Raw genomic sequence first — 14,532 nt, 5'->3', positions numbered from 1 at the left:
TCTGCACTCCCACTGTAGTTGTGGAACGAAGTGCAGCAGCACACGTCCGAGATAAAGTGGTGGACAGTAAGTTTCGAGCCTTAGAATAAGTAATGTTATGAATCATTTTCAAACATTGCACCTCTTTTTTCTTTCAACCATTTAGGGCAAGAACAAAAGTAGGACAGGTGACAGCCATTGCAACTGATGCAATGAGGGTACATTTCACACTCATAGGCATCATGGTCCTTGCCACTGCAATGAACACAAGTCAAGGAGCCACAACATGACATCTTCAAGTGACCAAACTATTGACACTGGAAACATTGGAGAGGGTTTGGAATGTATGGCCATACTCTGCAATTAAGATAACCTGCCTTGATGGTGGGAGGCAGATGTGGGGACATAAATGTCAGAATGAGGACATTGGTCGGCATCGTAATTCCATTTTTGCGAGTGGAAATATGCCTCACTACAGAAACACCTTGAGTGGAGAATCCAGCGAGAATCTCTGACTCGGAGATGTTCTTCAAATCCCTCTCAACAATAACTCCTTGTGATGAATTCAAAGTAACATGATGTGTAACCTCAATAGGTATATCCCCAATTGCCTTTGAATGCACGAGGAGTTCACTGTGTTGAGATGTGGATGTTTCCACCAGAATGTCACCAGATCAAAGCTTCTTTATTGACTTGAGAGAGCCAGCAAGCCCATCTAGTCCCTTCTGAATGAAAAAGAGAGACATTTGCCCTAAAAGTTTGTCTGAAAGAGAACGTAGGATAAAAATGAGGTACAACAGGTGTTACAAATGTTGAAGATTGCTGCTCAGAATCTTCAAGACGTAGTCGTTTTCATATGGAATGTTTTTTCACTATTTAAGTTCTTATTTGGAAGATCCATAATAAAAAATGGAAATTTCGGTGCCCACTTACCCCACCATACAGTCCTACTATGTACTATTCACTACAGTGTCAAACAAGAACACTGCAGCAATGCCAGGGTTTTGTGAGCACTATACCCAAACACCAGCATCAGATACAATGTTCAAAACACCTGTTGAGAACATTCAACACTGGTACTTGGTTTACCCTAGCCCAAATGGACCAGCCGATTGACCCAAGGGGGCCACCCTAAGAATGCCCGTCTACAGGAATTCAAAGCCAAAGTAGTGTGTTAGGATTGGACCACTCAACCACCAGGATCCTTTTCTCTCCTTCACGGGTCGCCACGCACGGCAAATACGTGGGTGGATGTTTAGGTCCCAGAGGAGGTAAACTGAAATAACAGAACCTTCTCTCAGAGGTCCCTTCACCACGTACAGGAATTCACACCGATGGGTTACCCATAAGAGGATCCTGTCTAGATATAACTTGTATTAATTTCCTTTTCTTTTGGGCGATTTTCTAAATAAGGAGTCGTGATTTGTGCACATTCATTTTAATTATCCATTTATTACAGTACAATTCTATTCAGTTAGTAGTGGTTGTATATTGTATGTCGCTGTTGTTGGGTTTGGTATACTCTTTCAGACTGCAATATCATCTCTGAACCGTGGCCAAAAGGTGTGGTTTGGTTCTTTGAGAGGTATGTCGCTGACATACATGATAGGCAGTGTAGTGTAAGTACTTCTTCCTTGAGGAACACCCGCCTCCAGAGTGTAGCACTCGTAGCAGCTGCCCTCAACACTTACTCTGATGATCCTATCATCCAGGAAGTTAGAAACCCAGCGAATAAACTTGTGTACAGACAGTTTGTATCAGAGTCCGTTGGGCCAAAATTTATCGAATGGTGTCTAAACATCTAGGAAACATGCGACTGTACGTTTTTTTTTTTTTTTATTAAAGCCATGCATTATTTCTTCTATTAATGTTACGAGATGATCTGATCTGTTTGTCTTGCTTTTCGAAACACATTTTGGATTTCTTAAAACATATAATACCACTGTGTCTGTTTGTTGAATTTCTCGCAAACATTATCAAGAGCCATCTTCCCTAATTTTGCAGCGATAGACGACAGGGAAGACAACCAATCAACACAGTCTAGTGTTTAACTATCACTTGTTAGACCAGATATTTTTTTCAACGTACTCACTGTCCCAAAGAGTGGAACGCGTTGAAATATTAGCTGTGATGGACGATAAATCGACTCCACCACATAATAGGTCCATGTAGATTAATAGGAAGACCATCACAACAATATAATCCATAAATCTTTAATCGCTTTAAAATCAAACAGAGGTTTGATGCAATAAATGGTATTTACATATATTAAGCTAAACATCTGTTTATCTCTTTGTCCGTTATTTAATTACTTCCAGGTAGCTGAACCAATCTCAACAAAACTTGGTGGAATAAAAGTTTGAAAAAAACAACAACATATTAATGGGGGTTCACATCACCCTCCAACCCCAATTAATGCTGTTATTGAGCATTTATTATGTTTGATGTAAGCTAACGTTAAATAGATTTATAGATGGCAGCACGTCCTTGTATCTAAACAAAACCTTTCTATAACACAAAACACAGTGTCAGGGAGGGCACAGAAGCGTCTTGTATATCTCATAATGCATTCAAGTAACCTCTACAGAATAAATAACGAAAAAAAAGGCCGACGCCTTTGAAGTAATACATAAACTTAGCTTAAATTTCTACTCTAAAAGCTACTATAAAGTTGATATGAAGAGTCGTTTCACTTCATACTTTGACCCATGACCTTTCAACTTCGGGTCTAAGACACTTCTGTGGCCAACGACTTTAATTATGTGAAACATTGTAGAAGTACATTGAAAGATGGCTATTCAAAGTGGATAACAGAAACCACTCAGCCATTATTAATACGATACCTCTTCCTACAAAGCTACCTGATTGCAGTATACACCATGTTTTTAGCACATACGTAACGAGTTCTTAAAATATTATACAAACTTTTGGTGAGGTAATAATGAATAATGGAAAAATATGTAAATAAATTGTGCTTTGAAAGTTGGATTTTTTGCGTTATTTATCGTAGTATCCACCCACACTTTCAGTTCATAACCCGGACGAATGATGGGTATCCGAGCTTGTATTAAAATATATAACAAAATAATCAACCATCCACCAAAATCATAGCTTCAAGGTATCTTTCTGGAGGTCGCTAGCTCATGTTTCTTGGTTTCACATGCAGTTCAAAACATTACTTGACCGGTCAAATAAAAACCTTCAGAACAAAACCTGGAGAGTAACATTACCTGCAGCTTAGAGTTGCTAGAACAACTGTAAATAACAGTAAGGGCTAACTAAAACTTGTGTATTGACATGTATGGAAATTGAACTATTTTGTGAACCTTTGCATCTAAATTTGTTTGTTTTTTTAATATCGCACAAAGCTACTCGAGGGCTATCTGCGCTAGCCGTCCCTAATTTAGCAGTGTAAGACTAAAGGGAAGGCAGCTAATCATCACCACACACCGCCAACTCTTGGGCTACTCTTTTACCAGTTAATAGCGGAATTAACCGTCACATTATAACGCCCTCACGGCTGAAAGCGCGAGCATGTTTGGTGCGACCGGGATTCAAACCAGCGACCCTCAGATTATGAGTCGAACGCCTTAGCACAGCTGGCCATGCCGGGCAGGTCGAAAAGGAAATAGTTATATTCATAGAATAGAAACTAGTCCTCGTGGATCAACTGTTAACTTAAATACCTGTTCAGAGAGTCATTCGCATACATAGATTGTTACTGGAACCCTGAATCTCTACACAGGCAACCGAAAGAGACTTGTTATCAAGATGTATCTTAAACTGTTAAGTGCACAATTGTAAATTCGTCTAACCGAACTACCTCTTGGTTCAATACGAACGATCATTTTTTATATGATTTCATAGAAATTTGAATCTTACGAAGTTACTAATTACACGGCTACCCAAAAACGTTTGCAGTTAAATTATAAAATTCGACAAGAGACTAAGAAACTTTTTCTTAACTTGGTCAACAATACGAAACATATTTGGAACAAAAGCATTATTAATGAAGCCAACTGATATAAGAAACAATTACCTAATAACGCCAACACAATAAAAAAAAAAAAAAAACTTGTAACGGTTGAAGTATTTCAATCGTTCATTGGATGCTTTCATTGGTAATGATATTATCGCCCTAAACATAATGACATGGAAAAAAGATTTGGTCAGCCTGATAGATTTAAGTTAATAGCCTTAAATCAACGCAGTAACCCAAAAATAAGAAATGGAATTATTTGGTATTAACATACCTCTAAAAATCAACGATTGTTATAAGTGTGTGCAGTAAATGAAGAATTATTTGACCCTCCTCGTCACAAATTAGTTCAAATGTTACTAAAAAAATCTGTAAAATGAAGTTAAAGATTCGAACTGCACAAGGACTTTTTAATTTTTCACCATGGATAAAATTTATATTCGTATAAATTTCTTGAATGAGTCCAAGCATGCTCACAATGCGGTAAAATCATGCATTTGATGATAGCAGAGCTAATGAGCCCGTAGCATAAAACTGGTTTAGGAGATTTCGCTCCGATGTCACAAACCTTAAAAATGGGCCTCGGAGCCGCCCTCGGTCAGCTATTGATGAGGAATAATCGAAGACCCTAATTGATTCAAATATACGGCAAGCTTTCTCACAGTTACTGTTCCTTATTCAATAGTTTCCCGACATCTTGAACCAATTGGTAAGTGAAAAAAGCTCGATAACTGTGCCTCATGAAATGACTGAAAACAAACAAGAGTTGAAATTTGTTTCTCACTCCTTACCATACAAAGGAGCTGTTTCTCTATAGAATTGTCACATGTGCTGAAAAATACACTCTTTACAACAATCGACGATCATCCGCACAGTGGCTTGACAGTGAAGAAACACCAAACATATGTCAAAACCAGCTCTTCATCCTTAGAAGCTTACGGTCAGTTTTTAGTGGTCGTCAGCTCGTATGATCCATTATTCATTATTAAACACACGAGAATAAATCACAGCAAAGGAATATTTAGATGAATTTGAAATTGTGAATCAAAAGTTGTCACAAAAATATCCAGCAATAGTTAATATCAATAGACCCACACTGCTTCATAACAATGCTTGACCTCATGTTTCACACCTTACTGTCCAAAATCTAAACGAACTTCGGTATAAAACTACCTCATCCACCATGTTAATCAGATCTTTACCTTACAGATTATCACGTTTTTAAACATATGAAATTTATTTTTAAGAGAACAACGTTTATAAACCAAAGGTCAATTGGAAATACCTTCTAAAACTTCATTAGACCAATTTTTTAAACATGGCATTCATAAACTTGCATCTCGTTGACAGAAGTGTATCGGGTCCAAAGAAGCTTATTTTGATTAAACAAAAGTATTTTTCACATTTTCCTTTAAAAATCCGACATTTCTTATGCAACAGCCTGATAAAAAAATGCTTCTACCATTATAGACAAGTATTTTCTGTGTACAAAGTATGCTATTGCAATGCGCTTTTATCAAGCTTGAAATATTCATGACTTTTAAACCTTCCCTTTCGTGATATCCATAAGCAGATCCGGGACTATTACTAATTTCGAGGAACCAGCTAAAAACGTCACAAATTTGTTTAAATGTTTTTATTCAGTGAAAAATAAAAAAATCTGTTATAATCATTAAATTATTAAAACAGAGTAGCATTGATGGAACAGACTGTTACACGTTGAACAGCGAAACGTAATAGTGTTCCTTCCAGATTGAGAGTTGTTGTCTGAACAATCCCAGGTTTGATTCTCACGTATGTAAATCAAAATAGGTTCCCTACTTCCCTAGCTATACAAGATACACGTTTATACACGAGGAACTTGGATAACAGTGTACTGTATATAAAAACCATCTACTCGTACGTTTCACGACGTCTTGAGCTGAAATATTAATCGAATGCAGTTCTTTAAATACTAAATACGCAAATAAAAATTAAAATCGCCGAAACCTAACATTAAGATATCAAATATTTCATAATAAGCTATCTTTATTTTCACCATGTACATCAAAACTTGATTTTTTGCGTTATAAGCCCTCAGACCTTCCTCTGAGCCATTGGGGCTACCTTATTTTAACAAAACAGTTTAACAACAAATATCAAATTGTAGCATCGAATGATGGTTAAACAGAACATATTAATTTTTAGCCATTTCTAGAAATTATATATACTGACAAACGGTATAATGCAGTCGCTTTCAAACGCATAACCTACATATGACTTACGCATGCCAGAGGCCCACATGGTCCTTTAAGGCTGCTCCAGTACATTAAAAAATAATTACAAATTTACATCACTCACTTGCTTTCCAGAAAATCGTGGGCTTCCCCTACTAAAGGCATGTACTTTCCAGAAAATCGTGGGCTTCCCCTACTAAAGGCATGTAATGTGTTGGTTTAACTTACGGTAACTTATTTCAGATGGAGACCTCTTAGAAAACTACTGGAAGTTGCCTATCTTGATCATTTATTAAAGTTTTTAAAGTTGTATCCCATTACTTTAAATGAACATGGTATTATCAAGTTTTGGAATCACACATCCTATCTTAAAAAAAAAAACAACAGAGAAGTGCAACCATATTCTTTCTACCTCTCATTTGTACTTCACAATATTCTACAGACCTACCAATATCATTTTTGGAGTTCCTTGACCGTTGTTCGCACATGATTTCAAGTTCTGTCCAAGTTGAGTCTGCTAGCTGAATAATATCAGACGGTAATGGTCGAGAACTAAACACGTTTTTATTACGACACATGATTACTCAAACAGTTATATTATAAACAGATAAATCAGTATAATACACAAAGTCGTATTTCTTTATTTAATTTTAGTATCCTTAGCCGGCAACTTTACACGAACAAAATCAACCGCCTCACTGCAATCACCTACAAGTGTGGTTCAAGTCCTAGGTTCCACGGGACCTGCGAAACTCAACAACCAATCACCTTCGAGAGTTTTGGATTCCTACACCCCACAGTCGCTCAAAAGTTTATCTTGGCTCGAGTGCAAATTGAATCTTCGTATCACAGTAAAAGTTCTGACATTTAAACTACTAATAACATATTCTTGTCCCGTTTGTTGTTTCTTTTTTTAACACGACAAATGTAAATAAGCTATTGGACACTTGCGTGTAAATTTCACTTGATAATCTTGAACCAGATTACAGCGTTGTCAGGTGCCTTTATCTGAGCTCTTACTCTTGTTAACAGCCGTCTCTATGCAAATGTAACTGAGTTATTATTTCACAATTTAATTATATAAATGAAATAAATATCTCATTTTATATAGGAGGATATATCAAATAAATTTTATTCGTTTGAATTACATGCAAAATTACACAACTGTCTATCTACACTGTGCTCAGAACAAGAACTAAACCACCAGTTTTAGCGTTTCAGGCTCACTGCTGAGTCATCGAGGGTGTTCTTCTACAAAAGTAATATTCAAGTCACCAGACCAAGGAAATAATCTAAAACGTCTCTAATGCCATACTTCAAACGTATTCAGAGAAATTATATAATGTATCGATTAAAGTTAGTTAAAGCTCCATAACGGAAAGACAAGCTTCTAAAATAACATGGTTAAATTTTGAACTGTTTTATCTTAAAGAGTCACACGAAAGAACGTATTCGATAAAAAGTAGTTAGTTCTGTCAAAATGTCTGTCAATAATTAGATACAGAAAGGAAATCTACGCGAGTCTAAATGACAAAATTAAAATATCCATCTCAATGCAGGGCCCGGCATGGCCAAGCGCGTAAGGCTTGCGACTCGTAATCCGAGGGTCGAGGGTTCGCGCCTGCGTCGCGCTAAACATGCTCGCCCTCCCAGCCGTGGGGGTGTATAATGTAACGGTCAATCCCACTATTCGTTGGTAAAGGAGTAGCCCAAGAGTTGGCGGTGGGTGGTGATGACTAGCTGCCTTCCCTCTAGTATTACACTGCTAAATTAGGGACGGCTAGCACAGATAGCCTTCGAGTTGCTTTGTGCGAAACACTCCCTAATTTTTTAACCCTAAAATTCTCCATCCGTAAAAAGAGAAAGAAATTTACGAAACTGAAAGAGAGAGCATCTCAGGCATTTCCCATGAAGCCTGACATGAACAATATATTTCTCAGCCTTGTACGTGACCATCTGAGCTCTGTCTCACGTACGGTCTGCTATACTTTAACAGTATGTTTGTTTGTTCATTGACTTGGCTTGGTTTGTTTCAAATTTTACGCAAAGCAACACGAAGGTAAATGAAAAGTTACAAACTAGAATGAAAGCAGCTAATCAACAGAATCAACCGCCAACTCTTTGGCTACTCTTTCATCAATATATATTGGGATTAATGGACACATTATAACGTTTTCACAATTGGAAGAATGAACATATTCGTTACTGAACAGATAAGAAAGATCGTTCCTGGAAAAAAGACTACGGTTGGAAAAATTGCCTCCTAAATACCTTTAACTTTGATTTTTCATAGTTATTCAGAAGCCTATACTGTAGAAATAAACATTTAGTTGGTTTGTTAACATTAACTTACGAACAACGACTTTTTTCTAACGATACTGATGCAATCCTGGTGAGCAATAGTAGTAGCAACCGTTCAGAGAAATTCAAATGGTAATAATACAGCTTCTCTGGTGTGTGTGTGTTTTCTTATAGCAAATCCACATTGGGCTATCTGCTGAGCCCACTGAGGAGAATCGAACCCCTGATTTTAGCGTTGTAAATCCGTAGATATACCGCTGTACTAGCGGGGACGCTTCTCAGGTACTGCCTGTATTTAGAATTATGGTGAGTAGGGGTACAACGTTTTAAACAAATCCCTAACCTCCACTTTATCCTAACTATTACATAGACACTTGCCACATGTAGCATTAACCTCACACATAACAGAAGTATCGCGTCTAGAAATGACATTTATCACATGAAACATGGGTTTCACTGTGATGCATTTCACCATATAAATGACTCCTCACCCACGTAGGAATATTTCAACTGTTACTATTTTGGTGTAATTCTCAATAACGTGTTTAATAAAATATAAAATAATGAAATTATTTCATTAAGTTTGATTTTATGCTGACATTTCCAAGGCCTTTTTACGGTGATATAATATTTTCAAAGTTATAGCTTTACGTCTACCTAAATGCGAACATGCGCACACTGCACTTCAACGGGTTTAAATAATTGTTTGTTTTTGGAATTTCGCACAAAGCTACTCGAGGGCTATCTGTGCTAGCCGTCCCTAATTTAGTAGTGTAAGACTAGAGGGAAGGCAGCTAGTCATCACCACCCACCGCCAAGCTACTCTTTTACCAACGAAAAGTGGGATTGACGTCACATTATACGGCTGAGAGGGCGAGCATGTTTGGCGCGACTCGGGCGCGAACCCGCGACCCTCAGATTACGAAGCGCGCGCCTTAACGCGCTAGGCCATGCCAGGCCAACGGGTTTAAAAGAAATGCGGATGTAAATATACTTTAGTAGACATTTTGTATAACAATATTTAAAAGCTTATCAGAAGTTTTAAAGAGGTCCAACTTTGCATCGTAGAATAAAACCATAGCCTTTCAGACTGATTGTTTGTTTGTTTTTGAATTTCGCGTAAAGCAACACGAGGGCTATCTGCACTAGGGACGGATAGCGCAGGTAGTCCTCTTGTAGTTTTGCGCAGAATTAATAAATTAAATTAAAATTAAAAGCATTTACAACTGGGATCGTAGATGCTTTAAACCCAGGTACTTAAAATGTTCTTACTCTCATATGATAATGACTGTAATAATTGATAAATGAAGCTTACGAAAGTATGCAAACAATCCGGTGAGGAACTCTGGGTTGAGGTTGAGGTCGGTGTCCTTCGGTAAAACTGGGGTCTGAATCCAGTCGTTGTTCTTGTAACCTATGAAAAAAAAAAAAAAAACACACGCAAGCGTAAGTCCTGATGAGTTGAACTCATTTAACAGATTAAAAATTGCTGTACTTATTTTCAATATAAATTTAAATCAATTATAAACGACTACCCGAGACCCAGCATGGCCAGGTGGGTTAAGGCGTTCGACTCGTCATTTGAGGGTCGCTAGTTTGAATCCAGGTCGCACCAAACATGCTCGCCCTTTCAGCCGTCAATCCCACTATTCGTTGGTTTAAAAAATAGCGCAAGAGTTGGCGGTGGGTGGTGATGACTAGCTGCCTTCCCTCTAGGCTTATACTGCTAGATTAGGGACGGCTAGCGCAGATAGCCCTCGAGTAGCTTTGCGCGAAATTCAAAACAAACAAATGACTACTTGATACTCGTTTTCCACTATGAAACTACGAGGTTCAATTGCAGATTCTTGCCTTGTTCTCGTTGTGCTGCTATCTAGTGAATTTATTTGGAACTTTTATGTATATGTGCAATGCTTTTCTACAAATTATCACAACGCATAATTTATATTGCTATGTAAGTTAGTGACGAAAATATACGTTTTATTGCAATGGCCGATATTGAGAGATATAAAATAATAGAACTTAGAAAATGTTTACGTAATGTTCTGTTCCCATAGATTAAGTATTTATTCTGAATGTCCAAAACATGCACTTACAAACCTAAACAAAATTTCGAAATATTAACCATTATTTAAGCAGATTTTACTGCACTATTTCACAATATTAAACGATGCTCATGTGTTTCTTGACATCCTGTAAGTCTTGAAACTCAGTAAATCTATAAATCAATAAGTCTTTCTATACAGTAATTCTAAATAAGCATCTACTCCAGTATCGCAGACCACCCTATCTATAGGTCTTATTTACAATAAATGTTACCAGTCATTAAGCCTTATTGCCTTTATCAATAAAATTTTTATCATTTATTAAGTCTTATCTCTCAACAGATTTTATCATTCAGTAAGATTTGTTAATATGAAGGTTTATCTCTCAGTGAACGTTATCACTTAGAATATCTTATTAATCTATAAGTTTTATTGTTCACTAAATCAACGTTATCTCTGAATGGGTTCTATTAAAGATTAGGGTTTGTCACTTAGTACGTCATAATGAGCTTGAAATACTTGTTTTACTGGTGTTTTAATGTCATTTGAACAAATGTTATGTCACTAACATCTCTTAGTTTTGTTCCTTTCCGTGTTGAAAAGAGCTAAATGCAAACCCGGTCCAGGATGGGTGGAGGGGACTAAACTGTCCCCGAGACATGTCAGCACTTAAAGTAATGAAAAAGGGGGATATGGATATCAAGAGGTAGTAGAGGAAACCTTTTGAGGCTGGGAATTTCAAGTGTCAATATTGTTCCAAAAAGGAACGCCAAATGACCAGTCGTTCCAAAATGTACCACCAGGGAAGAATAATGAATAATTCCGCACTCTACTATTACAAGTTTGTTTGTTTTGTTTTCTGGCAGATTGGAATGAATAGATGTTTTATTATCTGGCTCACGAGGGATCTGCAAGAGGTTCTGAACACGGATGCTAATTTATACAATAAATAGTACTGTTTCACGTTCTAATGTTCTTTGTGCGTTATTAGTCAATATATTATCATTAACGATACCTTTTGTAATTCATTGTTTTACTTCAATTTCAGTTATAATTAAAGTGTTTTAATCCATAAGACCAATAGCTGGTATGTTACAGGTTGGCTATTTATAAAACAAACTTTGTGGTTTACTCATATAATTCAATTGTCAATATTAGTTTCAACTTACAATGTACGTAAAAAACTTATGTATTTATATGAAATGTGATATTATAAATGCTTATGTTATATACTGATACCCATACATGTATTTAACTTCCAGACTATACGGCCATCAAACATTATACGTGAAACGTTCAAACTACAGATATATACTGATTTGTTCACGTCAACTAATTAGAATACAGTATAGTTTGACTTTAAGGTTTACATATACGACTATACCTACAGTAGTTTAACTTACGAATACGGACATGATTGCTTTTTAATGTTAGCTTACAACTTTCAGATTTCTGATATCGATCCTACGAACTACATTTGTACATTAATTTAATTTACAATCGCCGTAGATCAGAAAAGACTGTTTAGTGTAAGGCATATAAAATCTTAGATTCTTAATATGTTCGTCTAGACCATATAAATCAATATAAAGATAAAATTTCCAAGTGGAAAATAAGAACTGTAGCTTTATTGAATTTATAACAACCTACACAGCTCTGTTCCATTATAAACACATTAAATTAATATTTTATTTAATACAGTTTGGATAATTGTACTTCATGGTTTACACAAATGAATATCGAAATGTTAGTCTTACAATGTAGAGGATTATTTTATGTATTCAGTTAGATCACACACGCATGCGTGTGTGTTTTCTTATAGCAAAGCCACATCGGGCTATCTGCTGAGCCCACCGAGGGGAATCGAACCCCTAACTTTAGTGTTGTAAGTCCATAGACATACCACTGTAATAGTGAGGGGGTGTACCCGTGTAAATATATACAGATATTTAGAACTGATGGTTTAAAACTGAATAATTCATCGACGGTCCAGACCCACAAAGAGCGAATTAATTCTGAGTCGATATTGCTACATTTTCTTGACAGGAAAGCTAGCTAGCTCTATTCTTGTTTCGCCTCATGTGATTTATAAGGTCACTATTATTACCGAGGGAAATATCTAATATTCTCGTATAAATACTAACATCCGAGGTTAATTCTCTGAGGTTGAACGGTTTATAATGTTCGGAATCTATAAACGTTGTGGTTGTTTACCGATTAATAAAAAATTCTCACAATTATAGGTCAACAATATTATGTATTGTCTCTCCGTGCTTTACCATATCTACCTTTTATAGTAATTAGGTGAGAAACTCGAACATTTAGTTGGCAACCTACACACACACACACACATACACACATTGTTGATCTTTACGCTCGAGAATCTTCTATAAATTTAAAGAACAGGCGAGACTTGTGTAATACACATTTAACAAGTTAAGTTAATCCTGGCCCGGCATGGCCAGGTAAGTTAAGGCGTCCGACTCGTAATCTGAGGAGCGCGGGTTCGAATCCCCGTCGCACCAAACATGCTCGCCCTTTCAGCCGTGGGGGCGTTATAATGTGACGGTCAATCCCACTATTCGTTGGTAAAAGAGTAGCCCAAGAGTTGGCGGTGGGTGGTGATGACTAGCTGCCTTCCCTCTAGTCTTACACTACTAAATTAGGGACGGCTAGCACAGATAGTCTTACACTACTAAATTAAGGACGGCTAGCACAGATAGCCCTCGAGTAGCTTTGTGCGAAATTCAAAAAACAACAACGACATCCGTTACACCTTCCTCCTCAGAGAATTAAAATTAGTCTAACGCCAATTTTTAACTAAGGTTTGTTTTGGTTTGTTTGTTTTGGAATTTCGCACAAAGCTACTCGAGGGCTATCTGTGCTAGCCGTCCCTAATTTAGTAGTGTAAGACTAGAGGGAAGGCAGCTAGTCATCACCACCCACCGCCAACTCTTGGGCTATTCTTTACCAACGAATAGTGGATTGACCGTCACATTATACACCCCACGGCTGGGAGGGCGAGCATGTTTAGCGCGACGCGGGCGCGAACCCGCGACCCTCGGATTACGAGTCGCACGCCTTACGCGCTTGGCCATGCCAGGCCTTAAACTAAGGTAGTTTGTATATATTTATAGACATTAAATACAATAACTCTGTCAAATAATTATAAAACTTCAACAATCATTTCCGTATATAACACAACCAACGCAAATAACCTCATGATCATTACATAAAACGTGAAAATGCTTAAACACAAGTGTTATCATTTTTATTATAACACAATCAATACGATTGAAAGTTGGAATAGATTTCAAAGGAGTAACGAAAAGTTTCTGATAAGGTTTTCCAACTAAGTGACAAGTACGACAAGTTTTTACAAAACTGAGAAATACGCTGTCTAATTATTAGCCGAAAGAAATGATTCATAATTTTCTCACATGTCTTGTTGACACCTATGTGACCCTCCATGTGGAGTTCATGGATAGATTTCAATATTTTCGAACTATATGCTTTTGGAACAACACTTTGATAAACTACAGCCCAGCCCTCTGAAGCTGGTACATTTGGTAATCACCATTTTATCATGAGCACACCATTTCTGAAAAAGTAACCAATTAGAACACACTCCAGTTTAGACTCCAGAGTGCATGTCTAAATAGTGAAGATTTCTGCATTTTTTTGTTGTGTTTTTTGTTCGGCGATCAGTTTAATTCTAACAAACTAAACTTCACCAGATTCCTCACGTCCATCATTGTCACCCGCCAGAGAATTGTCAACACGATGCTTACTCACAAGATCCCTGTTTGATAAAAAAAAAAAATGTAACAAATTTATCATGTCATCTTCTGAACACGTGCCTATTAATTGTTTTTGGTTTAATTTCTAAGTCTGAGCTCGAGTCACATCACACGAGGGAAACACATTTGGATTCTTCTCAACAACAACATCATGGTTAGGTGAAACAAAGATCAGCTCGCGAATCATCTTAGATTCGGCAACAACTTTCCCT

General features: G+C 37.1%; 1 protein-coding gene across 8 annotated transcripts in view; it reads right to left on the bottom strand.

The window, feature by feature from the left end:
- The window catches only part of LOC143244087 (trafficking kinesin-binding protein 1-like), a 142,765-nt gene that overhangs the window by 38,172 nt on the left and 90,061 nt on the right, over positions 1 to 14,532 (bottom strand). For 7 of the 8 annotated variants that reach the window (XM_076488165.1, XM_076488182.1, XM_076488191.1 and 4 more), the window contains exon 4: positions 9,791 to 9,889. In XM_076488165.1, coding sequence (XP_076344280.1) covers positions 9,791 to 9,889 — 99 coding nt within the window. Of the gene's footprint in view, positions 1 to 6,622; positions 6,978 to 9,790; positions 9,890 to 14,532 lie in introns of those variants that run through there. The other variant, XM_076488201.1, reaches the window with a different exon arrangement.

The sequence above is a fragment of the Tachypleus tridentatus genome, chromosome 1 (genome assembly GCF_004210375.1).
Source record: "Tachypleus tridentatus isolate NWPU-2018 chromosome 1, ASM421037v1, whole genome shotgun sequence".
In the NCBI taxonomy this organism is placed as follows: Eukaryota; Metazoa; Arthropoda; class Merostomata; order Xiphosura; family Limulidae; genus Tachypleus; species Tachypleus tridentatus.
The sequence above is the reverse complement of the archived record's forward strand: the minus strand, read 5'-3'. Positions and strand labels throughout refer to the sequence as shown.